General features: G+C 47.3%; 3 protein-coding genes and 1 long non-coding RNA gene across 8 annotated transcripts in view; 2 read left to right on the top strand and 2 right to left on the bottom strand.

The window, feature by feature from the left end:
* Positions 1 to 24,328, bottom strand: part of LOC310756497 (tigger transposable element-derived protein 1-like) — a 796,241-nt gene that overhangs the window by 36,802 nt on the left and 735,111 nt on the right. The window lies entirely within an intron of this gene.
* On the bottom strand, positions 886 to 24,219 carry LOC310757355. 3 transcript variants are annotated; one of them, XR_014545095.1, is made up of 4 exons: positions 23,942 to 24,219; positions 22,289 to 22,394; positions 3,188 to 3,287; positions 886 to 2,113 (listed from the first exon to the last, which is right to left on the bottom strand). It is a non-coding gene; the product is annotated as an uncharacterized lncRNA (long non-coding RNA). The 3 variants fall into 3 exon arrangements; XR_014545096.1 differs by lacking the exons at positions 22,289 to 22,394; positions 23,942 to 24,219 and adding an exon at positions 3,646 to 3,771; XR_014545097.1 differs by lacking the exons at positions 22,289 to 22,394; positions 23,942 to 24,219 and having other exon boundaries at positions 3,188 to 3,637.
* On the top strand, positions 3,832 to 10,859 carry LOC310756694 (uncharacterized protein). 2 transcript variants are annotated; one of them, XM_083601283.1, is made up of 4 exons: positions 3,832 to 3,942; positions 6,055 to 6,771; positions 8,792 to 8,927; positions 9,100 to 10,859. In XM_083601283.1, exons 2-4 carry the CDS (start codon positions 6,076 to 6,078, stop codon positions 10,164 to 10,166), a joined length of 1,899 nt encoding a protein of 632 aa, XP_083457409.1. In that variant the 5' UTR covers positions 3,832 to 3,942; positions 6,055 to 6,075; the 3' UTR covers positions 10,167 to 10,859. The 2 variants fall into 2 exon arrangements, with proteins under 2 accessions (XP_083457409.1, XP_083457408.1); XM_083601282.1 differs by having other exon boundaries at positions 3,938 to 4,326.
* Positions 14,550 to 21,569, top strand: LOC310756578 (uncharacterized protein). Of its 2 annotated transcripts, none has more exons than XM_083600881.1 (4): positions 14,550 to 14,770; positions 16,195 to 16,965; positions 17,682 to 17,808; positions 19,782 to 21,569. In XM_083600881.1, the coding sequence occupies exons 2-4, from the start codon at positions 16,216 to 16,218 to the stop codon at positions 21,200 to 21,202; spliced, it is 2,298 nt and encodes a 765-aa protein (XP_083457007.1). In that variant the 5' UTR covers positions 14,550 to 14,770; positions 16,195 to 16,215; the 3' UTR covers positions 21,203 to 21,569. The 2 variants fall into 2 exon arrangements, with proteins under 2 accessions (XP_083457007.1, XP_083457008.1); XM_083600882.1 differs by having other exon boundaries at positions 14,565 to 14,770; positions 16,195 to 16,269.

The following is a 24,328-nucleotide window of genomic DNA, read 5'->3' as shown; positions in this document are numbered from 1 at the left end:
TTGCGGCCAATGAGAAAAGGAGGTATACAGTCATGGGAAAAAGAAAGTACACCTTCTTTGAATTATGTGGCTTTACATATGAGGACATAATAAAAAACGTATGTTCCTTAAAAGGTACCCCTGCCCGTACGGGCCAGTCTTGACAGACTCTAGGGTTGTGCGCTCATCTCACTCTATAGGCCAGGAGCCAGCGCTGTCCGCAGACACTTCCGGGTCACGTGGCCAGCATGACAAGCCGCATCTGGCAAGCCAGCGCAGCACACGGAACGCCGTTTACCTTCCCGCTGGTAAGCGGTCCCTATTTATCTACTTGCACCCAGGGGTGCTTTCGAACTGCTAGGTTGGCAGGCGCTGGGACCGAACGACGGGAACACACCCCGCCGCGGGGATTCATCCTAGGCGCTGAGGTTTTACCCACAGCGCCACCCGCGTCCCAACAAAATGTTTTTTTTGTTTTGTTTTTTGTTTGGACATAATAAAAAACATATGTTCCTTAGCAGGTCTTAAAATCAGGTAAATACAACCTCAGGTGAACAACAGCACATAATACGACGCATTGTGATTTATTTAACAGAAATAAAGCCAAGATGTAGAAGCCATGTGTGAAAAACTAAGTACACCTTTGATTCAACAGCTTGTAAAACCGCCTTTATCGGCAATAACATGAAGTAATTCTTTTCTGTGGGACTTTATCCATCTCTCTCATTGTTGTGGAGGAATTTTGGCCCATTCTCCTTCACAATGTTGCTTCAGCTCACTGAGGTTTGCTGGCATTTGTTTATGAACAAGGTCATAAAGGTCCCACCACAGCATTTCAATTGGGTCGAGGTCTGGACTTTGAGTGGTCCATTGCAACACCTTGATTCTTTTCTTTTTCAGCCATTCTGTTGAAGATTTACTGGTGTGCTTGGGATCATTGTCCTGTTGCATGACCCAGTTTCGACCAAGCTTCAGCTGTCAGGCAGATGGCCTCACATTTGATTCTAAGATACCGTGGTATACAGAGGAGTTCGTGGTCGACTCAATGACTACAAGGTTCCCAGGTCCTGTGGCTGCAATCCCAAATTACCACCCCTCCACCACCATGCCTGACAGTTTGTATGTTGTTTGTGCTGATATGCTGTGTTTGGTTTTCGCCAAACAAAGCACTGTGCATTATGGCCAAACATCTCCACTTTGGTCTCGTGTGTCCAAAGGACGTTGTTCCAGAAGTCTGGTGATTTGTTCAGATGCAACTTTGCAATCCTAAGCTGTGCTGCCATGTTCTATTTAGAGGGAAGAGGCTTTCTCCTGACAACCCTTCCAAGCATATTCAGTCTTTTTCTGATTGTACTGTCATGAACTTTAACATTTAACATGCTAACTGAGGCCTGTAGAGCCTGAGATGTAACTCTTGGGTTTTTTGCAATTTCTCTGAGCATTGCACGGTCTGACCTTGGGGTGAATTTGCTGGGACGTCCACTCCTGGGAAGGTTGGCAACTGTCTGGAATGTTTTCCACTTCTGAATAATCTTTCTGATTGTAGAATGATGGACTTTAAATTGTTTGGAGATGGGCTTATAACCCTTCCCAGTTTCGTGGGCAGCAACAATTGCTTCTCTAAGAGCGTTGCTGATGTCTTTCCTCCTTGGCATTGCGGTAAAACACAAATGTGTGCATTCACAGTTTTTCCCGCACTTGGTGCACACATATGGCTTCTCTCCCGTATGGGTCCCCTCATGGGCCAAAAGACTTGAGCTCTGGCTCAAACTCTTCCCACACTCTGTGCATTTGTACAGCTTCTCTCCCGTGTGCATCCTCTCATGCACCGAAAGACCCGACCTCCGGTGGAAGTTCTTCCTGCAGTCCAGGCAGGTGAATGGTTTCTTGCCAGTGTGGGACCTCTCATGCGCCACGAGGGCTAAGCAGTCGTAGGGCTTGTCTCCCTGGTCATAAGGAGGAACAGGTATGTCCTTCTGTTTCCCGTGCCCACCTGAGTCCTGGCGACTTCCAGATGTTTCTACCATCTCATGGATGTCCCAGTTGTCTCCTCCAAGGGCTGCTCCGTCTGCCTCAGATTCTTCCAGGCTGAGCTGGTCCTCGTTCTTCTTCTCACTCAGCTTTCCATCACCTGCTGAGAGAAGCAGAAAACCTTGATGACATGAATCCAACCCTTGAGCTTTGTGGTGTTGCAGCTAATGAAACCTTCAGCCATGGAATTAAATAACAAAGGGCCCCAAAGAACAGAGCTTGGGGTCACCTTGAAGACTAGCTAATTTATTATGACATAAAGCCAAGAACAACTAACATGCCTCCTTCTGGATGTTGCTGAACTCCAGTAACCATCAGCCCCAGTCAACATGGTCAGTAGCCTGGGAAGATCAGAACTGAAGCCCAGCAAAAACTGGAGAACCACAAGTTCTGTCCAACCCCTAGACTAGAGCCCAGCAGCACATGCATGGAAGCATCAGCGCAGCACAAAAAGCAGAACTCGCGTTAGGAATCTTTCAGAGAGCGATCAAAAATAAAGCTGTCAATAGCACAATGGTAATTAGGAGTTGGAAAAGGGATCCAGTGTCTTGAACAGCCCCATACCTTCCCTCATGGTGAGGAAAACCTAATAAATGTTACTGAAAAATAATAAAGCATTGCTGATCATATGAAAATAAAAAGAATGTAATGTTAGCTTGTCCAGTTCATGCAGGTTAGCAGATTTCAAGGATTTTTGGTGCAGTATGCACAGCCCCTGGTAAGAGCATCCCTGAACATGTGCAGATTGCGTCCCTCTATAGCAAGAATTCCTAAGGGAGGAGTGGGGAACCTTAGGCTCAAGAATTAAATGTGGCTGTCCAGGCCTCTCTATCCAACCTTGGGGAGTCTCCCACTCCTCTCTGTCCCCACCCCACCAAGGTTTACATTGCTGGAATACATCCCTCTACTTGCCTGGTGCAGAGTTAAGAAAAGAATTATCTGCCCCCTGCAGAGTTGGAATGTAGTCTACTACAGAGGATGTAAGGGTTAATTTCACTGATCTGCCCACTTTCGCCTGTGGCATCACCTGGAGATATCTCATGAGAGAATGTGGCCCCGTGAGCTGAAAAACTTCTCCGTTCCTGTCCTAAGTGGGCACAATGGAACATCTAGGTAATCTAAAGCTCCATCACCTCTCATTTTAAAAATTAAGTGCCTGGGGAAAATAACTCCTTACCAAGTGAGACCATGTCCTCATCTTTCTCCTGCTTTAAGTTCTGCTCCTGCTCAGTGTCTGAGGGAGGCAGCTTGGTATCAGAAAGGTTTGTGGCCACTGCCTGCAGTTAAACATTAAGAATCATGAGTCAGAAAGGAGAAGAAAGGCTTAGAAACAGAAAGGTGTGGGGTGTGTATTTTAAAGGCAACCTTTTATAGTAAAGAATCGTGACCCCAAAAAGACACACTTCGCCCACCTAATGCTATCACAGTATGAACTGAAATACAAAACTGAAAAGCAGGATGGGCCATATTTTTCAATGGAGACTAACATGGCTGCTACTCATAGGTAAATGGAACCTCTAGCTTCAGAGGCAGTACACAACCAGACGTTTTTATTCTGCATTCAAGATGATTTGCGCTCAGTATGCTATCAGGGCAGTCGCACACAAACCCACTTTCAACACAGTACAGTTGTACCTTGGTTCTCGAACACCTTGGTACCTGTACGTTTTGGCTCCCAAACACCGAAAACCCAGAAGTGCTCTGGTTTTCGAATGTTCTTGGGAACCTGAATGTCCGACGCGGCTTCTGCAGCTTCCGATTCCCTTTCGCATCTCCGCAGGGTGACATTCCTCAAAGGGTTAAGGAAACGGCAACCGGTTGCCTAGACAAGACCCGGAAGCGTAAGAATGCTCCCCGCTTCCTGTTCCTGCGCGTCTCGATGGTCCAGACTTGGGCATCGGAATTGGAGATTAGCCGAGGTTGCCCACAAAGGTGAGTTGGGAGATGGCGGAGGGGAGATCGAGAAGTTAATGGAGACGCTTCCTCTGGGCTCTTTGCCTGTTTCTGCTCAGAGTCTGCCCTGCAAGCAGCTCTCCCGGGGGGCTTCTGCTGACAAAAGCTGGGAAAGGCTCAGAAAAGGGCAGCCAGGATGGATCGAAGGGGGTTGGAGCAGTTCCCCAGTGATGAAAGGGTGCAGCATTTGGGGGGCGGAGGGAGTAAATGGAGAGCCGGGAAAGGGGTGCATCAAATTAGGCACGGCGTTTGGGAGGAAGTGGCTCGAGAGACGTTCTACTCCGCCTTTCATTAAACCAGAACTTGGGGCCAAGCAGTGAGAGATGCAGGACAGACAAAAGGAAGGACTTCTCCATGCAGCATGTAATTGAACTATGGGGTTCACTGCCGCAAGAAATAGTGATGGGCACCGAGTTATTATTATTATTAATAATAATAATAGAATTTATATACCACCCTATTCTCAGGGCGGTTCACAGAATAAAATCAAGATATAAAACCACAAAATACCTAATAAAAAATAAAAACAGCAACCCATTAACCCCCCCCCCAAAAAAAGCCCTACATTTTAAAAGGGCATAGGATGTAATTCGGATCAACCAAATGCCTGGTTAAAGAGGATGGATTTAAAAGAGGATTTGGAAAATTCAATGGGGGGGTAAGACTATCATCAACACTAAGGACATGGATGACTCTGTTTCAGAGCACTCATAGGTGCTCTGAAAGCACCTATGAAGGGCGTGGACAGGGTTGAAGAAGTATGCAACTTGGAGGGAGGGTGTGGCCTGGGGGAGAGACCCAAGGGCCAGACAGGAGGGTATTTGGCCCTCAGGCCTGAGGCTTCCCACCCCTGCTATAGACAATACTGAGCTAGATGGGCCATCCATGGCTTCTGATGTCCGGTCATTTCAGAAGGTGCATTTCAGCTTTTGTGTGGCTCTTCTGTGAAATGTCACCGATGAGCCTGTCACCAATGATTATGCAAATACTCCCATTAAACAATTAGAAAATGATTCTGTTCTGAGATGCTGATGTTTGCTCATACCCTGTCCTTCCTTGCTAATACACAAAGGGAAGTGTGCAGCTGTGGGAGGGAGAGTCCCAGGCTCATGATATACCAGACTGATAAAATTCATTCTGAAAGGGGAGCTGATTACAAGGGAAGTGGGAAAGTTACTGATGAGAGGAGTGAGGTTAACCTCCATGAATGCAGGACAGAATTGTGAGAGGTTCTGTAACTACAAAGAGACAAAACACATGGCTTATAATAGTTTATGTCTTTTAGATACCTTGGATATATGGACTGCCTCTGTTAATCTATGTGTTTAGATTAGGACTGATGGACTACTTTTATCATCGGTGTCAGCAACGGTTCATTATCCTTTTCTTTCTTTTTGGTATACTTGCAGAAAAAAATGCTGAAAAATAAAATAAGAAAAGAAACACAAGCCTTGATACATATGGCTGCTATTCTTGCATCATTGACCTGTTGCGGAACACACATACAAACCTCAACTGTAGAGGGACCCTTAGTTTGTATAATTAAAGTGACTTAAAGCACAATCTTGTCCTAGTGCAATAAAAAAAAGAGAAGGAGATTTATAGTGGTTAGGGAAATGAGGAAAATGCACCGAATAGTGTGGGATGAACAAATGATTAACAGGGAGATGTATAAAAAACACTACACAAGCAAATCAGAGAGAATGCTTGCTGTCATATTACCGCCCTACAAACAAATTGGGATGAATGCTCAGTAAATAGGTGGTCTGGAGGAGACCTAACTTATCTTAGGATGCAAGCAAGATCCCAAGATTTTGCTATAAGCATACAAAATCTTTCACTCATACAGTCATACCTCTGGTTAAATGTGCTTCAGGTTGAGCGTTTTCAGGTTACGCTCCATGGCAACCCGGAAGTAATGGTTTCGCTGCTCGCGCATGCGCAGACGCTCAAAATGATGTCACGTGCGGAAGCGGTGACCCGCGCAGATGCTGGTTGCGTTCACTTCAGGATGCGAATGGGGCTCCGGAACAGATCCCATTCGCAAACAGAGGTACCACTGTATTTCAATTTTATTTTATTTTTCCTCAGACGCTGCTGCCAGGAATAAAAATGGAGGAGCAGGACCTGCCAGGACCCAATCCAGCAAAGAGATCAGAAATGAGAGGAAAAGGCTCCCGTGCTGTCCAAACTGGGACTGCCAGGGAGTTTCCAGCTGAGACAACCCCGGGGATAATTAAGCATGAGCTAAACAAGGGGCCCCACCAGAAAACTCCACAGCAGGGGTTCCTGAAGTCCAAATGGTCTATGCGTTCAAGATCAAAACCCTCGCGGCTCTTTCAGTCCCAGCCGAGGTTGGATGATGCTAATGACTTCCAGGCCTCCTTCAAGGCTGTCATTGACACCAGCCGGTGGCCAACAGGAGAGAGTGCATCCCGTCGAGAAGCCCGTGGGGCCCATCAAAGGCTGGATCCTTTTGTGAAAGTGAAGGAGGAGATTCTGGATGAGGAAACTCTCAGCTTGGAGATTCGATGTCTTCGCTTCCGGCATTTCGGCTACCAGGAGACCGAGGGGCCCCGAGAGGCCTTGAGACAACTCCGAGAGCTTTGCAGCCAGTGGCTGATGCCTGAGAGGCACACCAAGGAGCAGATCCTGGAGTTGGTGACCTTGGAGCAGTTTCTGACCGTCCTGCCCCTGGAGATGCAGTGCTGGGTCCGGGAATGGGGCCCAGAGACCTGTACCCAAGCGGTGGACCTTGCGGAAGATTTCTTGCTGAAGCCTCGCGAGGCTGAGAGGCCAGAGGAAAAGGTGAACGGAGCTTGTGCGAATTGACCTAGGAGTTGTGTCAGCTTGGGTCGTCTGTGAGTGTGGAAAAGTTAGTCTGGAAATGTCTCTTGGCAAACACAGTTCAATAACACAGACTGTGTCCAGAGAGAAAAGTCTTGATAACACTTTACTAAGTATACTGAACAAAATGGTGTATAATTTGAGGAGAAAGGAAACAGAGGTTTTGTGTTTCAGTTTGGGCCTTGTACAGAGTGCCAGGAGACATTCAGTCAAACATATAGAGGTAAAACTCCCTCGGAACTGCACAGCCAACCAGAGCATGTGCTATCTCACTAAAGATAATGCCACTGCCTGGTTGCTAAGTAATAACTCCACCTGTCCCCCTCTTGGCTAGCTGACTTTAATGCTAATCAAATTAACCCTAAATTACAAACAGCCCCAGCAAGCATGACCAACAGCCAGGGATGACAGGAGTCTTAGTTTAGCACTATCTGGAAGACCAAAGGTTCCTCATACCTGATACTACTTTTCAGTCATTCCTTTCCTATCTGCTCCAAATTCCATTTTATGTGGAGGAAAATATTTTATGTTATTTAAGCCATTCACTATCAATAGATCCTGAAGCAGTTTACATTGAAGTGGTTTACATGTTAAAAAATCCAAGAACGTAAGTTTAGAATAAAACACTTTCAACAATTTAAGATGAAGAAAATCCAACTACACATAGGTCCCGCTTTCCGAACACAATGCGCTTCCCAGGAAATCATCCTTCAGGCGAACGTTCGCATAATGAGCTGACAATTTTCATTATTTCTTATGGGAGCATTTCTAATGTGTGTTCCCACCATACTTTCTTCCTAAAATGGCTGCAGCCGACCAGCAAAAGAGAGGCAAAGGAAAAACTGATTTGTCTGCTGCTCCCTGATTAGTCCGATTTCTTTCGCCATGGTTTCTACTCCAGCAAAAGTACAAACAAGCAGGGAAGTGGGCAAACTCCAGCTGTTCACATATCTGAATCAGCCGAGTGTGCAGCGAAGCTTGGGTTTAACTCTCTGTGTAAATAGAAGTGAATTTTTGCATAATGAGCAGGTGGATGGTGGGTAGGGTTGCCATATTTCAGACTGAAAATCCAGACAGAAAAGCTGTTGAGCTTTAGCTTTTTGGGTAAAATGCCATTTTTGAGCTATGCCAATATGGGTCGCCATATGTCCAAATTTCCCCAGATGTTTTCCCAATTTCCACTCAGACACTGCTGCTGACTGCAGTATTCCGGATATGTCAGGGAAAATCCGGTTGTATGGCAACGCTAATGGTGAGGCCTGAATGTATATAGATAAACAATACAGTGCAATATCTGTATATGCAGCAATAATCGTATCAGTGTTTAATTCTTTTTTTTTTTAAGTGTGTGTGTATATGGACCACCTCTCCCCACATGATCCAGCCTAGACCCTGCTTTTATAATCCAAGGCCTTTCTCCAAGTGCCCCCTCAGAGAGGGAGATGTGGAGAGTGTCAGCATGAGACTGGGTCTTCTTAGTGGTGGCTCAATGCTTATGTAACACTCTCCCCGGCTACAGATGTCTGGCAATATTACTACATTTCTTTACGTGCAGGAAACATGTTTCTCTTCAGCCAGGCCTTTTTATAATCTGTAACCACCCTCTGTAGCTTTTACAGTGGTACCTCTGGTTATGAACGGGATTCGTTCCGGAGGCCCGGCTGTATACCAAAATCTTCATAACCAGAGGATTGATTCTATATACGCGGTGCCGCAGAGCGCTTCTGCACATGTGTGAGTGGCAAACCCACTTCCGGGTTTGCCGCCTTTGCAACTCGAGGATTACGTTACCTGAAGGGTAACCTGAGGATCCACTGTACTGATTTAGTTTTATGTAGGTAATGTATGTGCTACTTTTGGTAAGTCACTTTGAGTTCCTTTTTGTAAAAGTGACGAATAAGTTTTTAAAGTGACTAATAAAACTAATAATACAGATTTAACACCTACAGTTCTAAATCTTTTGTTCTAATTTTGGTTTCAGATATGGGGGCCTTTTACAAATGTGGCCATTCATTCGCCCGCGTCAGAGGAGGATTCCTCAGACACCGCTGAAATGCAGATTTGCACAGAGGTCAAGGAGGAAGCAGATGAGATCGACTTGCTGGGTCAAGATTTAGGTTTGAGTCCTTTGACTATGAAGCTTCTTAGCTGGTGCTGCTGGGGATTGAACGTGGGGTCATCTGCATTCAGGGCAGATGCTCTACCGTTGAGTTAGGACCTTTTCCATTCTAAATCATGGTATTCAGAATCTTCTCTCTCATTTCTTGATTCTCTTATTTATTTCAACAGATGACAGGCACGAACTGGAAGATGCAGAAGGGATCTTTGAAGAGGAAACAGTTGAGCAAGTAGTTGTGGCTGGAGTATCCCCAGAAAGAGCCAAGGGAGATTTATTCCAGGATCCTGAAGTCGACAAGAGACCTGGAAGCCAGGAGGGGCAAGAAAATCGCCGGGACAAACACCCGAGGAAGGCGGCAAAACCATCTGGGCAACGCGAGGAAGGCAACAGGGGCTTGAACCAGAATACCTTCCAGCACGGAATCCGCCAGATCTTTGATCTCCTGGAGAATCAGAAGCAGCAGGTGAGGGAGAGGCCGTACAAATGCACGTACTGCAGGGAGAGTTTCCAGAACAAATCCCACCTGTCGATTCATGAGAGGACCCACACCGGAGAGAAACCGTACGAATGCCTGAACTGCGGGAGGTCGTTCTCCCAGCACTCGAACCTCCTGAGGCACGAGAGGACCCACACGGGAGAGAAGCCCTACAAGTGCGCCGACTGTGACAAAAGCTTCAACCAGAAGGCCACCCTTGTCATCCACCAGAGGACCCACACGGGAGAGAAGCCGTACCAGTGCTCAGAGTGCGGCAAGAGCTTCAGCACCAGCTCCCAGCTCATCACCCACAAGCGGATCCACTCGGGAGAGAAGCCGTACCAGTGCTCTGACTGTGGCCAGAGCTTCAGCCGAAGGCCACACCTCGTGGTGCACGAGAGGACCCACACCGGAGAGAAGCCCTACAAATGCACCGACTGCGGGGAGAGCTTCAGAAACAGCTCGGTCTTCAACGTTCACAAAAGGACCCACACGGGAGAGAAACCCTACAAGTGCTCCTACTGCGGGCAGAGCTTAAGCCGGAGGACCAACCTCATTAAACACGAGAGAATCCACACGGGAGAAAAGCCCTTCAAGTGCCCAGAATGTGACCTCAGCTTCCGGTCCAGCACCTTGCTGAAAGCTCATAAGAGGACCCACACAGGGGAAAAACCGTACAAATGCCTGGAGTGCGAGAAAAGGTTCTGCGGTCTCACGGGTCTTCGTAAACATAAGAAAGTCCACACCGAGAAACAGCCATAAGGGTGGGCCTGAGGATATAAGCAGGGCTGCGATGAAGTGAAAGGGGTTCATATCACAGGTGCTGGCCTTAACTGGCCTGGGAGCTGTGCATCTTAAGGACCACCACCTTCTGTTACATGCCCTGCTCACACTCTTCAACATCTAAGGCCCCACTCTATGTACCGCTGCCAAACAAAGCTCAGCGGACCTCTGTTAAGAGCAGAGCCTTTTTTGCAGCTGCACCACGGTGCAGAATGCCCCTGCCTCAAGAGGTTCTGCCAAGCCTCTGTGCTCATTGAACCCCCAGGCCAAAAATTGAGGTTGGTGTGGCACTGCCCCATTCATCTCGATTGAGTGGCCTCTGCTGGTCAAGAAGGAAGCAATATGTGGTTGTTTCGATTGCATGATCCTTAGTTTTAGGCTAAGTAGGGCATGGGAACTTGAGGGTTAAGCCAAAGGCCTCGTAGAAAAGGTGGGATTTGAGGGTGGCTGTTGATCCATTCCTCCCTGTAGCTCAATTTTTTATTGTTAGGGGTGGCTGTTTGTGTGTGTCTCCTGCTGGGAAGGGATTTGGGTCATTTTACCAGCTCCTGTCTTGTATCATTAGACCAGCTCCTCTGATGAATTTTTGCATTTATTAGTTGCTTTATATTGTCTTTAACCTTTATTTGTAAGCCACTTTGAATAATCATTGATAAAGAGGAATTTGAGTTACTGCTTTGTTGTGTGTGTATCTGTGTATGTATCGTAATTAGAGAGGTAAAATTTCCGGAAATTTTGAAGCCATGAGGAAAAAATTTTTTTCCCCTGTTTCCCCCCAGAAAAAAAATAGAAATTTTGGGAAAATGGGGGGAAAGTTCAGTGTGGAGTAGTTTTACAAATTGTGTGAAACGCAGTGTATATAAAAGTATTATGCTTGCAATAAAACAGGTAACCACCCCCCTTTCTCTCAAAAGCAACAAAAAAAGCAAGAATCCATCAACATAAAAAATAATCAGATTTGCCCCTTAGTGCCAACAGCAAATAAAGTTAAGGTCCACCTCAATATTTAAGCTCCATAGAAGGCTTACCCTTTGAGTGGTGCTTTAAAAAGAAAGAAACAGAAGACACAACGTATAAATGCAGTTTATTCTGTCTCATTTTCTGAACTACTGCTATCAATTTACTGACCAGACTATAGGTAAACATTATGCTGTGATGGTGGAGAACATTATAGTGGTACTTCGGGTTACATACGCTTCAGGTTTCAGACTCGGCTAACCCAAATATAGTATCTCGGGTTTATAACTTTGCTTCAGGATGAGAACAGAAATCGTGCTCCAGCGGCGCGGCAGCAGCAGGAGGCCCCATTAGCTAAAGTGGTCTTCAGGTTAAGAACAGTTTCAGGTTAAGAACAGACCTCCAGAACAAATTAAGTACTTAACCCGAGGTACCACTCTAAACTAAACTGGAGGCTTTTCTCTGCAGTGCCCCCTAGTGGCACAAATGCATATTTCTCCTGTTTGAGAGCTACATTGAGAAGTAAGTACAGTGTTACTTGAATTCTATTCCAGAATTGGTTGTCTTCAGCTGAGAGAACTTGCAATAACTTAAGACTTTACAAAAAGTCTTAGAAATCTTTCATTAAGGTCTTCATATCATATAGTTTGAATACCATGTCATAGATGCATTATTTATCATTGGAAAAGAACATATTCCACACACTCCCCCCCTTTTTTCGGGGGGGGGATGATCTGTCCTGCACCCCACCCCCATTTTTCCAGTTTTTTCCCAGGCCTTTCCCTCCCTAATTGTAATACATTGGATGCAGGAGGAGAAAAGTAGAGTATTGAAAGTGGAAACTAATTTTAGACTTAATGGTCTGATGGGGCTCTTTAGGGTATTACATCACTTTCTTTGTAATGTGGTAAGTGGGGCACAGCTCAGCTTTCTAAGGGCTTTTGCATGAGGTTAAAACAAGAGTAAAAGGCCTCCAGCTTCCTAAACTGTCTCTATGCATTGAACTGCACTGACCCCTCTTTCCTTGGAAGTAGAATGGTTTTCTCAGGTAGCAGTTAAAGGCCTATGCCAAACTAGGATACATTCACAAAGATTAATCTCTGTCCTTGCACACAAACTCCATCTGCCAGGCTTGCTGCCTTGGGGGGCCCTCATTCTGCGGAGTGGCGGCCCTGGACATCTGCCCATAATCTCGCCCCGCAGGCACCACAGAGCGAAGGGATGGGAGCAAGAAGAGAGATGGGCAGAAGACTCAGGCTGCTAACACACCATTGAATCTTGGAAAGTAGTTTAAAGGTGCTGGGAATTGTAGTTCTGTGGGGAGTGGAACTACAGTTCCCAGGATTTGGGGAGGCTTTGAATACATGGGGTGTCTGCAGTCTAAGGCTGCTGCCAGACACCCTGTTTATTGAGCATTTATTCTGATTTGTTTGCCAGCAGGTAAGATGATGAGTCAAAGCAAGGGTTACCCCACACTTTCCAGTGCATTGGGGAAACTCATCATTTTCCTTATTGCAAAAAGTCTAACTTTTCTTGGGGGGTGGGTGGGCTTGTTGCACAAGACTCCGCCAAACCACTTTTTTGGGGGGGAGCGGCAGAGACTCTGTTCACAGACTTGTGTGCAAGTATAAATACTGTATAGCAATCCTGAAAAAGAATGCCTACACTAAAAAAAAGTACAGTGGTACCTCAGGTTAAGTACTTAATTCGTTCTGGAGGTCCATTCTTAACCTGAAATTGTTCCTAACCTGAGGTACCACTTTAGCTAATGGGGCCTCCCGCTGCTGCCGTGCCACCAGAGCACGATTTCTGTTCTCATCCTGAAGCAAAGTACTTAACCCGAGGTACTATTTCTGGGGTAGCGGAGTCTGTAACCTGAAGCGTATGTAACCCGAGGTACCACTGTACTTAAAATCTTGTGTGCATATGTAAAAGCCAGTACATACATACAAAAAGCCTAGCAGTCCTGTGAAATTTTGGCAGTTTTGTTTGTGGCAGAACCTTGGTGAACTTGATCTCTGTGTTAGGAGGCACCCACCCTGTAAATTTAAAGCAGTCATGGCTTTCTCCTTCTGCAATCTTGGAGACTGTTCCCCCCCCCGCCCCGGGTGCTGGGAATTACAGCTCTGTTGAGGCTCTTCTAACAACTGTCACCACCACTAGCAAGCAACATTCCAGGTTTTTGTGGGTGAAGCCATGGCTGTTAGAAGTGCTTTAAATGTGTACTGTGGAAGTGACCTTCCTCTTTAATGTGCCACAACCTCCTTTGACTGAAATGCAAAATGCATTCAGCACCATTTTGCATGTAAGCAGTTGGTTGGGATGGAGGGGTGGGGACACACAAGAGGAAGAGGAAGAAAAGCTAGCAAAGCATTTTTAAAGAAAATTGTTCAAAGGTATTTCCTCAAAATATGGGCACTGATTTACCAGGGCCAGGAATTAGGGGAACAAGGACTTCCATACCTTATTTCATGCATCTGATGAAGTGGACTTGAATCTGTGAAACCATATGCCACAACAAATTCGTTAGGGCCCCTCCAGCATGGTGGTGGGGTTTCTGCAAATGTGCTTTTGCAAAATGTCACTGGTACAATGATAGTGCATTTGGTGGCTGATTTATACTGAACATCATTCCGCTTTCTTATGCTATTGCATTTTTGCTGCCAGAAGGGGCACTCCTGCACTATTCTAGCACAGCAAAAGCAGGCCATTAAAAAAAAAAACCAACCAGAATGTTTGTTGTATGAAAATTTAGAAGAATTCAGCAGGAAGCTATGGTACATGCAGTGCTTTTTTCCTTTAAAAAAATAGATTTAGGGGTACTCTCATTTTTCTGCTCATATTGAAATACTGTCCCTCAATGAGGCCAAACTTTAGGGGTATGCGTACCCCTGCACTGGGTACATGCACAAATTGGAAACGAAGCAGTGTGTCTACCCCAAAACGTTTGCATATGTAAACTGTATTGAAACATCCCTGATAGCATCATGAGCACAAATGCACAAGGAAAAGGACATCTGGAGGGGACCTTAGATGACCATACATTTTAAGGACATGACTACTCCCAAAGAATCCTGGGAACTGTAGTCCGCCCCTCAGAGCTAGAATTCCCAGCGCCCTTAACAAACTAAGGTTCCTAAGGTTCTTAGGGAGAATCCATGTCCTTGAAAAGTGTTAAGGTGCTCTTTTAAAGTGTTACAATATTTTCTTGTGGTTAAATAACACAGCAGCAGCTAACCTGCCTGAAAACAGTCTTCTTCTAGGGCTGAAGAAGACATAGGTTCCAGATAGATGTATCCTCAGCACCTTTCGGAAACCAGGATTTCCCCCCGCCCCCTCTGCTTAACGCCCCCAGCTATTTGCATTCTGTGCAGGATCTTTCCGCCCACTCATCCCCCTCGTGTTGCAGGGGCTTCAAGGGGTTAATGTCACAGAGCTGTGACTCCTAGACAGGGCCAGAAAAAGGGAATTCATTTGAAGCTGCAAATGCATTCTTCTTCCTGCCCCCCCCCTTCTCCTGGGTGGGAAGAAGAAACAGCCTTTTGCATGCATTTTTTAAAAATAATAATAATATATTGATTGCATTTTGGAGTACAGATTGCCACAGCTGCAGCATAACTGGAGAAGTGAGTTAAGAAGCGAGGGGTTTTTTTGGGGGGGGGAGGGGATCTCCAATGGAAAATAGGGAGCCAATTGGGGAACAGGCAGCAGCAGGAAATTTGGGGGAGAGGTAGTGGGCTTCCCCAACTTCCCATTTTGCAGAAATGCAAACAGACTAGAGAATCCATCCCTCTTTAGTCCGCCTTTGCAGCTGATCCACGACACAGCCGCCGCCTTGTCCAGACTAGAGGCAGTGGAAGGAAATATTTGTTTTTTAGAAAAACATCAGGGCCATTGAGTAAGTGGCGGAGTGGGTGGTGGTGGAGAGAAGCCAAGAGTCCTTTTAGGGTCTCTGTGCGTGTAGCTCAGCGGTTGGAGAGCAGAAGGTAATAGGGACGTTTCCTTTAAACAAGCCAAACCATTGTCCTGCCTGTAACTTGGCTAGTTTGCAAAGGCACAATGCCTTTGAATCACAGGACTTCCCCCAAAGAATCATGGGAACAGTAGTTTTAGATGCTGGGAATTGTAGGCCTGCAAGGGTAAACTATAGTTCCCGGGAATCTTTGGCAGGAGGGAGCTGCGTGCTTTAAAAGTATGGTGTTTAAAGCCTCAGGGATGGGGAAGTAGTGACTCGCTGGGTGTTGCTGGACTCTTTACTCTCATCATCATCTCTGACCTTTAGTTTGCCTTTCTGATTTGCCCGCAAGAATATGTGAAGCGCACTTTTGTGGCAATGAAACCTTTGGGTTTATGAGCTGAGTTTGCACCCCTGACCGGCCATGAAGTTCTCTGGGTATCCTGAGGCCATCCATTTTTTCCTCCCCCCCCCTTCTCACCTTACCCCATCTTGCAACATGGTTGTGAGAATAAAACCAAGGGAGCCCCAAGCACTTCAAAAGGCAGCTATTCGACAAAGAAAAAAATCCCTGCACTTAGAAAGCTAATATGTCAGCGAGAAGGCAAGGCTAGAACGCTTATCCCTGATGCACTAGCTTTCTGTGTGCAGGGATGTGCTTATTTGTTCTTGTAAGAGCATTCCCTGATGTGAGGCCTCGCCCACAATCTCAAGCGGCACACTCCAGACATAGGACCATACTAAACTCTGTGGGCATAAGTAGATCAGGATCAGGAGAAGCATAAGTAGCATAAGTAGATCAGGATCTATATAGCTATGCTATTTTGAAGGAGAGATGTAGCAGAGGTGGGCTGCAATCAGCTTGAGGGCTGCATTCCTTTCTGTGCTACCTTATGAGTGTCAAATTTTACCTTTATACAGTACACTAATTTCTAAGTAAACTCACATTCCCATCTCCAGCCTCATTGAGGCCTGGGGTTCCTCTCCCCTGCTATTATAGGTACACTACAACGGTCCTCTATAATTGTTCGGGGATACTGTTTTTCTCAACATTGCACTGCTCCACTTCATTTTAATACTGGATTTCTCTTCCAGAGCTGCTGCCAAGATTTCAACATGGAGGGACAAGACCTTGCAGGACCCAAGCAAGCTGGGAGGAGATTGGAGGAGGTAGGAAGAGCCTGTGATGTCCAAGGGGAGAGCACCACCAAGCCTGTGGCTCAGGCACCACCGCAAGGCGTTAAGCAGGAACTAGAAGAGGGGTTGCTGCAACAAGGCTGGGGAGCCCAGTGGTCAGCGTTCCTGGGCTCGCCACAGGCCTCTCATTCAAGATGGAAAATCCTACGCCCCTGGTCAGGGCCTGGCGCCAAAGAAATCCCAGCCTCCAGAGCAGCTGAGGCTTGCCACTGGCCTAGCCGGGAATACACAACCCAAACCGCGGCAGGTCCTGGTGATGAAACCCACGAGGCCTACGAAAGCCTGGACTTTGCTGTGAAAGTGAAGGAAGAGGTCCTGGACGGGGAGCCCCTCGGCTCCGAGACACTGCGCCAGCGGTTCAGGCAGTTCTGCTACCAGGAGGCCGAGGGGCCGCGAGAGGCCTTCAACCAGCTCTGGGAGCTTTGCCGCCAGTGGCTGAGGCCTGAGAGACACACCAAGGAGCAAATCCTGGAGCTGGTGATCCTGGAGCAGTTCCTGACCATCCTGCCTCAAGCGATGCAGAACTGGGTCCGGGAGAGCGGCCCAGAGACCTGTTCTGAAGCGGTGGCACTGGCAGAGGACTTCTTAATGAGGCAGCCAGAGGCGGAGGGATGCCCACCAAGCACTCCTGCCAAAAGAGCCAGGGAGAGCTGCAGGCTGCCTTGGAATGTCTGTGTTGGGCTGCTTTTTCCTGGGGGGCGGGTGGGTGGGTTGGAAATGTGATCTAGAAGGGCTCATGTCAACCCACAGCCCAGAGGCCGCAAACCTTTTGTGGGGGCCAACGGGCATATTCAGAAATTCGAGAAAGCGTTGTGGGCACCAGTCACAAAATGGCTGCTGCTGGGTGCATAGCATAACAAAATGGCTTCCGTTTGGGGTTATAGTGTAATACAGAATGGCTGCCACATCCAAACATAGCTGTCAACGTTTCCCTTTTTTTAAGGGAAACTCCCTTTTCCCGAATAGGATTCCTCGCAAGAAAAGGGAAAAGTTGACAGCTATGCATCTAAAAGAGCAGAAAAAGAGATGCCCCCCCCAAATGTGGGCCTGCCCACCTTTAAACCACTTGTACCAGTGGATAACCAGCCAGAAGCTCTTTGCACCTCTCCTCCGTTCAGAATGAAAGGGAGAGGATGTCCACTTTTTGCATCCAGTGAAATATGGTCATGTGTAAGGGGCTGTATTTGGTATTGTGAGAGGCCAAGGCAGTACAAACCCTGTCTCTCTGTGATAGACTGGGACTTGGGGTGCAGTTGCTGCTTTCTGGATCCAGCACTGCTTGGGTAGTGATGGGTAGAGAAAACTCACTTCACTGGGATCTCTGGTCTCCCCCCCCCATCAGATTCTCTTTGCGTCTTGAAACTGTTCTCACATTTCCATTCCAGATGTCAGAGCCTCTGGAAGACATGGCTGATAACATAACAGTGTCAGCACAGGATATGTCGGACCTGGCGAAGCTGCATTTTGCCTCAGATGCCAAGCAAAGGAGCTATCGGGAGGCCATCTTGCTGGGTAAGTGCTTGAGCCTGAAGCAGATACTGTTAGAATAATAGAATCATAGAATCTTCAAGTTTGAAACCCCAGTACAACCCCCTGCAATGCAGGAATCTCAGCTAAAGCATCCATGATAGATAGCCATCCAGCCTCTGTTTAAAAATCTCCAAGGAAGGAGAGTCCACCACCTCTCGTGGGAGTCTGTTCCACTGCCGTTTTCCCGAACGTTTAGTCGGAATCTCCTTTCTTGCAACTTGAGGCCATTGGTTCGAGTCCTACCCTCCAGAGCAGGAGAAAACAAGCATCCATCCTCTTCCAGGGGACAGCCCTTGAGATATTTGAAGATGGCTATCATATCTCCTCTCAGTCTCCTCTTTTCCAGGCTAAACATACCCACCTCCTTCAAGCGCTCCTCATAAGGCTTAGTTTCCAGGCCCTTGGTCATCCTCATTGCCCTCCTCTGCACACGTTCCGGCTTGTCAACAACCTTCTTAAATTGTTGTTGGAAAGACGTTTTGTGCACTAATGGCAAAGCCCTTCTCCCAGACGTGGATCTTGTTGTAGTCAAAATGGCATAACTCAGGCTCAGGGCAGGTGGATTGGCTGGCAGGTACACCAAGGTTTGCAAAGTTTGTGGTGGGGGGGGGGAGGAGGGGAGAGAGAAAAGGACTCTAAACAGGGCAAGAGGGGAAACAACTCAGTGAGGACTGAGCATGCTCAGTGAGCATGTAAGGAAGGCTGGCAGACTGCGGGCAGGGTGAGACAAAGGAAAAACATGGAGAGGGAGAATGGAATGGAATAGGAGTCCACACACTGGACAATGGTCCATCTAGAGAGCCAGTGTGGTGTAGTGGTTAAGAGCGATAGACTCGTAATCTGGTGAACCGGGTTCGCGTCTCCGCTCCTCCACATGCAGCTGCTGGGTGACCTTGGGCCAGTCACACTTCTTGAAGTCTCTCAGCCCCACTCACCTCACAGAGTGTTTGTTGTGGGGGAGGAAGGGAAAGGAGAATGTTAGCCGCTTTGAGACTCCTGAAGGGGAGTGAAAGGCGGGATATCAAATCCAAACTCTTTTTCTAGTTCAGTGGCTGTGGGAATGCTGATTTGTTTACCTGCCCTTCACCATAAGGTTGCAGAGCGGGTCACAACAATGGAAAATGAAACATAAAAAGCAATTTAAAACAAATTATTGCCACAAGAATAGGGGCAGACCGAGAAGTCTGGAATCCCGAACAAGGAGCACTTTTATTTATTTATTTATCTACAGTGCAGTCCTGTGCAGGTCTACTCAAAGGTAAGCACCACCAAGCTCATTGGGGCTTACTCCCACATACAACCTTGGTGTGTGTTTTTACTCAGTCGTATCAACAGCATTTCCTACAGGAAGCTTACATAAAAGTAAAACATTACAAACTGTAATGATCAAGAAGAGGTTTTAAAAAAACAGAACACCAATTTAAAAGCTAAGGATTAAAGCAGCTCCAGTCAGCAGCAAGAGGAAAAACAGTGGCAAACTATGAGTACAGGGCAGTTGTAAAATAACAACAAAATATACAAAAATCTTTGAACATTCTAAACTACTAAGTACTATTATTTTACTGACATAGCGTACCCAGGAACAGCAGGATTGTGTACATCGTTCTCCCTCTTCCACTCCCCCACTTAAAAAACAATCAGAACTACCTTATTAGGTAGATCAGATTGAAAATAAATGACTGGCTCAAAGTCTCCCCTTGAGCTTCATGATGGGTCGAACTTAGATCTCCCCAGTCCAGGTCTGACACCCTTAAGAACTATACCATATTGGCTTTCTGATGCAGCCTTCCTCAACCAGGTGCCCTCCATATATTTGGACTATGACTCCCATCAGCCCCCCCAAGCACAGTTGCTGATGGGAGTTGTAGTCCTAAAACATCTGGGGCATAGCTGGTTGTTGCAGGCTGTTTCATTATGATGCACTGTGACTCATGAGACTCCCTTTATTCTGCCAGGCGAGGATCAAATGGAGACAAAAGAGGGAGATCCACAACCTGTGGAACTCAATGAGACATCGTTGGGAAGAACCAAAGGGGATTTCCCCCCGTTTCATGTCGAGGGAGAGGCAGCGCCTGAGTGTCAGCCAGAACCAAGAAGTCTCCAGGGAAACCATGTCGGGAAGGAAGCAGAGAAGGCCCTGCTTTGTGAAGGAGGTAATGGAAGCTCGCACGAAAGCACAGCTAACAAAGGGATGCTCAGGAGCAAAAAGAAGTGCACTGAGTGCGGAAATCTCTGTGAGGTCTTCGACCTCCCCACGAACCAGAAATCACAAACGGAGGAAGAGTTTTACATATGTCCCCGGTGTGGGAAGACCTTCAAGAATGGCGTATCCCTTGCTCCACACCAGGGGACCTCCGTAGCCATAGCAAAACCCTACCCGTGCTCAGAGTGCGGCAAGAGCTTTGGCACCAAGGCTGCCCTCCTGAAGCACAAGGGGACGCACACGGGAGAGAAGCCCTACGTGTGCTCCGAGTGCGGGAAGTGCTTCACCACCAGCTCCAACCTGATCTACCACAACATCGTCCACACGGGGGAGAAGCCGCACAAGTGCTCCGAGTGCGGGAAGAGCTTCCACTGGAAGTCGTCCCTCATCACGCACGAGAGGACCCACACGGGCGAGAAGCCGTACGAGTGCCCCGAGTGCGGGAAGAGCTTCGGCAACAGCTCCCAGCTCCTGCGGCACAAGAGGGTGCACACGGGTGAGAAGCCGTACCACTGCTCGGAGTGCGGCCGGAGCTTCAACCAGATTGCCTCGCTCATTGCGCACAAGAGGATCCACACGGGAGAGAAACCCTACGAGTGCTCGGAGTGCGGGAAAGGCTTCGGCACCAGGACGAACCTGATGATGCACAAGCGGGTGCACACAGGGGAGCGGCCGTACAAGTGCTCCTACTGCGGGCAGAGCTTCAGCCAGAGGACGCACCTCATCATCCACGAGAGGACCCACACGGGCGAGAAGCCCTACACGTGCTCTGACTGCGGGAAGAGCTTCAATGCGAAAGCGCCCCTCATCACGCACAAGAGGACCCACACGGGCGAGAACCTCTACCAGTGCTTCCAGTGCGGGAAGAGCTTCAGCACCAGCTCCAACCTCCTGAACCACAACATCATCCACACGGGGGAGAAGCCGCACAAGTGCTCGGACTGCGGCAAGTGCTTCAACCGGAAGTCGTCCCTCATTACGCACCAGAGGACCCACACCGGGGAGAAGCCCTATGCGTGCTTTGAGTGCGGGAAGTGCTTCATTTCCAGCTCGGACCTCACGAAGCATAAAAAAGTCCACAGGGGGAAGCGCTCGGCCATCGAGGAAAGCGTTGTGTATAGCCCGGCGCTTGCCGAACCCGGTAGCGTTCAACCTGGAGGGCAGCCTTGCTAGGCCTGAACAAAGGGGAGATGCTGTCAGGCCTGTGTCCTTTTCAATACCAGTATGCCTCAGTCACGTATAACAGCGAGAGCCAAAGGTTCTGGTTTTAATGTGCTAAAATAATAAAATAATAACGGATTTGTGAGGCCGGGAGGAACCCCACGTAGAAGCTCTCGTCAGGTTCCCCATCCCTGCACTAGAGGAAAAGATGCAAGTCTCTGAAGAGGATCACAGCTTCTCTTGATGTTTCCTTATTTTCATGACTCACTAGAATAGATAACGTACATTCTGGGCTATCAGAAATGTGACATTTGGCACCTGAAATACGTGTTCATGATTGGTGCCTAAAAATAATAATAAAAATGTGACAGGCCCCAAACCCTTGTGCATCATTTAGCGCCAATATCGTCACAACTCTGTGGATTTATATTATCCAGGGGGTGGCATGGGGAGAGCTGTTTCAGTGTGACAGAATGGGACACTTTAGAATTTGTCATGTTTTTAATACAGTGGTGCCTCAGGTTAAGTACTTAATTCATTCCGGAGGTCTGTACTTTACCTGAAACTGTTCTTAACCTGAAGCACCACTTTAGCTAATGGAGCCTCCTGCTGCCGCCGCGCCGCCGGAGCACGATTTCTGTTCTCGTCCTGAAGCAAAGTTCTTAACCTGAAGCAATATTTCTGGATTAACGGAGTCTGTAACCTGAAGCGTATGTAACCCGAGGTACCACTGTATAGCTATTTTATACATATATTTCTGTTCTTTCTTTTTTACCTGTTCTAAGCTAGGAGGCTGGGATTAGCTAGGAGGGCCATGTCTGTGTATCCGCTGTAGATTTCTAAGTTATATTGCTTGTTTTCCTTTATGGAAACTGAACATTTCAGCTTGTCCACTTCCACACACTCTTTGAGTTCATTGGGGTGCTGCCATTCGTCAGTTAGTATTATGGGTGTGCCTCCTTTATGGATTTGTGCACACAATGCATTTAAGGTCGGTGTGCCTTTTTCTCTTTAAGGCACACTGTTAATTCCACATTTCTTTTTCACTCCTTTTGTAGCTTTTACTTTATTATGTCCCCTGAAGTCTTGACGACTCACCTGACCACAGCTTCAGTTTTGTGATGTGCTTATTAAATTGTGAGATGTTTGGTCAGTTCTGGAGTTTCCAGATTCCTTATTCAAACAAATATTCATTGTGAGAAATCTGTAAATAAATAATAAGTTTGAAAATTGTGTGTTAAAAAAAGAAATCTTTAAAATGTCTGCATGTAGGAAATAAGTATGCCTAAGGGAAAAGATATTCTCCCTCAAATGCTAGTTTTCTCTTAGGTTTTGGAGACGGTTTGGCACTGGGCAAGTTCATATTTTTAATTTATACTTCATAAAATTTATATGCTGCTTGATTTTTTAATTGTTTTAAAAACCCCGAGGTATGACTGTAAAAATGATTTAAAACAGGACACACATTCAAATCCAAGACAGATAACAGATTTTATAGTTTGTTGAAACAGCAGACACCAAAAGACAACAGTGAATAATAATAATAATAATAATTTTTATTCATACCCCGCCCTCCCCAGCCAAAGCTGGGCTCAGGGCAGCTAACAAGCAATAATAAAAACAAGTTGAATGAATACAACTTAAAAACAAAATTAAAATACAACATTAAAATATTGAAACATTAAAATATTAAAATGTAGCCTCATCACAGGAGGAGAAAGGAAAAGAAAAAAGAAAGAGGGGGAGGGAATCAAATTGGATCCAAGCCAAAGGCCAGGCGGAACAACTCTGTCTTACAGGCCCTGCAGAAAGAAATCAGATCTTTCAGGACCCTGGTCTCATGAGGCAGAGCGTTCCACCAGGCCGAAGCCAGTGCTGAGAAGGCCCTGCTCTGGTTGAAGCTAATCTAACTTCCTTAGGGCCTGGGGCTTCTAGGGTGTTGATATTTATGGACCTTGAGGCTCTCCGTGGGGCATACCGGGAGAGGCGGTCCCATAGGTACAAGGGTCCTAGGCCGTGAAGGGCTTTAAAGGTCAAAACCAGTATGTAAATTTAATAAATAATATTTTTAATGTATTATATTAATTTCCCAGTGTACTTACCATATTTTTCGCCCTATAGGACGCACTTTTCCCCCTCCAAAAATGAAGGGGAAATGTGTGGTGCATCCTATGGGGCGAATGCAGGCTTTCGCTGAAGCCTGAAGAGCGAGAGGCATTGGTGCGCACCGACCCCTCTCGCTCTCCAGGCTTCAGGAAGCTATCCGCAAACCTTGCGCGCCCGGGGGGAGTTCCCGCGGGCGCGCAAGGCTTGTGGGCGGCAGCCTGCAGCGCGGAGCACGGGGCGCCCTCCGGAGGACGCCCCGTGCTTTGCGCAGGTGTCCGCAAGCCTTGCGCGCCCGGCGGGAGTTGCCGCGGCTCGCAAGGCTTGCGGATAGCAGCCTGTTCTGGGGGCTGGGGTGGGGGAAATAATTTTTTTTTATTCATTTCCCCCCCAAAAAATGAGGTGCGTCCTATGGGCCCAATGAAGACTGAACCTGCTCAGGGGCAGAATGATGCTGACTGGCAGTTGGGAAGGGAGAACAGAAAACCGGGGGAAAGGGGATACTCAATATCAGGCAAGGTAAGCCTCTTTAGACCCCAGTTTGGTGGGGGGGGGACTGGGTTCACAGCTGAGTGAGAGCATTTGAACAGGTCCCACATTCAATTCTCAGTGGCATTTCCAGGATGTTTCTTGTCAAACTCTGGAGACCTGCTGCCGGCCTGTGTCGACACCACTGAGCTAGATGCACCCAAGCTTTCTGACTTGGCACCAATCAGCTCCCTATGTTTTTCCTGCGGAGGGACCGAAGCTCAGTGGCTGAGGGTTTTCCTTCCCTTCAATCCCTGGCTTAGCTGCTGCCGGCCAGAGTCGGGCAGCACTACATTGGGTGGTGGATCATCCTTCCCCAAAGGAGACCCCGAGCAGCTGCGCTGGAGGAGAAGAAGCTTTGCAGGGAGCCATTTGCGGAAATATTCGGACGCCCCACCAAAAGAGGCTGGATCCGAGGTGGATCCCCCGGAGAATGCATATACCAGGGATCCTCTTGCAGGCGCCTTATCCGCCACCAGCGGAGCGAGATCTTTCCCCCCCCTCTCA

This window comes from Podarcis filfolensis, assembly GCF_964270895.1.
Source record: "Podarcis filfolensis genome assembly, chromosome: 2".
Taxonomy (NCBI): Eukaryota; Metazoa; Chordata; class Lepidosauria; order Squamata; family Lacertidae; genus Podarcis; species Podarcis filfolensis.
The sequence above is the reverse complement of the archived record's forward strand: the minus strand, read 5'-3'. Positions and strand labels throughout refer to the sequence as shown.

What these genes read in the sequence shown, in the direction of transcription:
- LOC310756694 (XM_083601282.1), top strand. An exon ending in CTGAGAGGCCAGAGGAAAAG is followed by an intron (nt 6,772 to 8,791) that starts GTGAACGGAGCT and finishes TTTTGGTTTCAG; the next exon opens with ATATGGGGGCCTTTTACAAA. An exon ending in CTTGCTGGGTCAAGATTTAG is followed by an intron (nt 8,928 to 9,099) that starts GTTTGAGTCCTT and finishes TTATTTCAACAG; the next exon opens with ATGACAGGCACGAACTGGAA.
- LOC310756578 (XM_083600881.1), top strand. Translation starts at nt 16,216, where the DNA reads ATGGAGGGACAAGACCTTGCAGGACCCAAGCAAGCTGGGAGGAGATTG. An exon ending in GCTGCAGGCTGCCTTGGAAT is followed by an intron (nt 16,966 to 17,681) that starts GTCTGTGTTGGG and finishes TTTCCATTCCAG; the next exon opens with ATGTCAGAGCCTCTGGAAGA. An exon ending in TCGGGAGGCCATCTTGCTGG is followed by an intron (nt 17,809 to 19,781) that starts GTAAGTGCTTGA and finishes TTATTCTGCCAG; the next exon opens with GCGAGGATCAAATGGAGACA.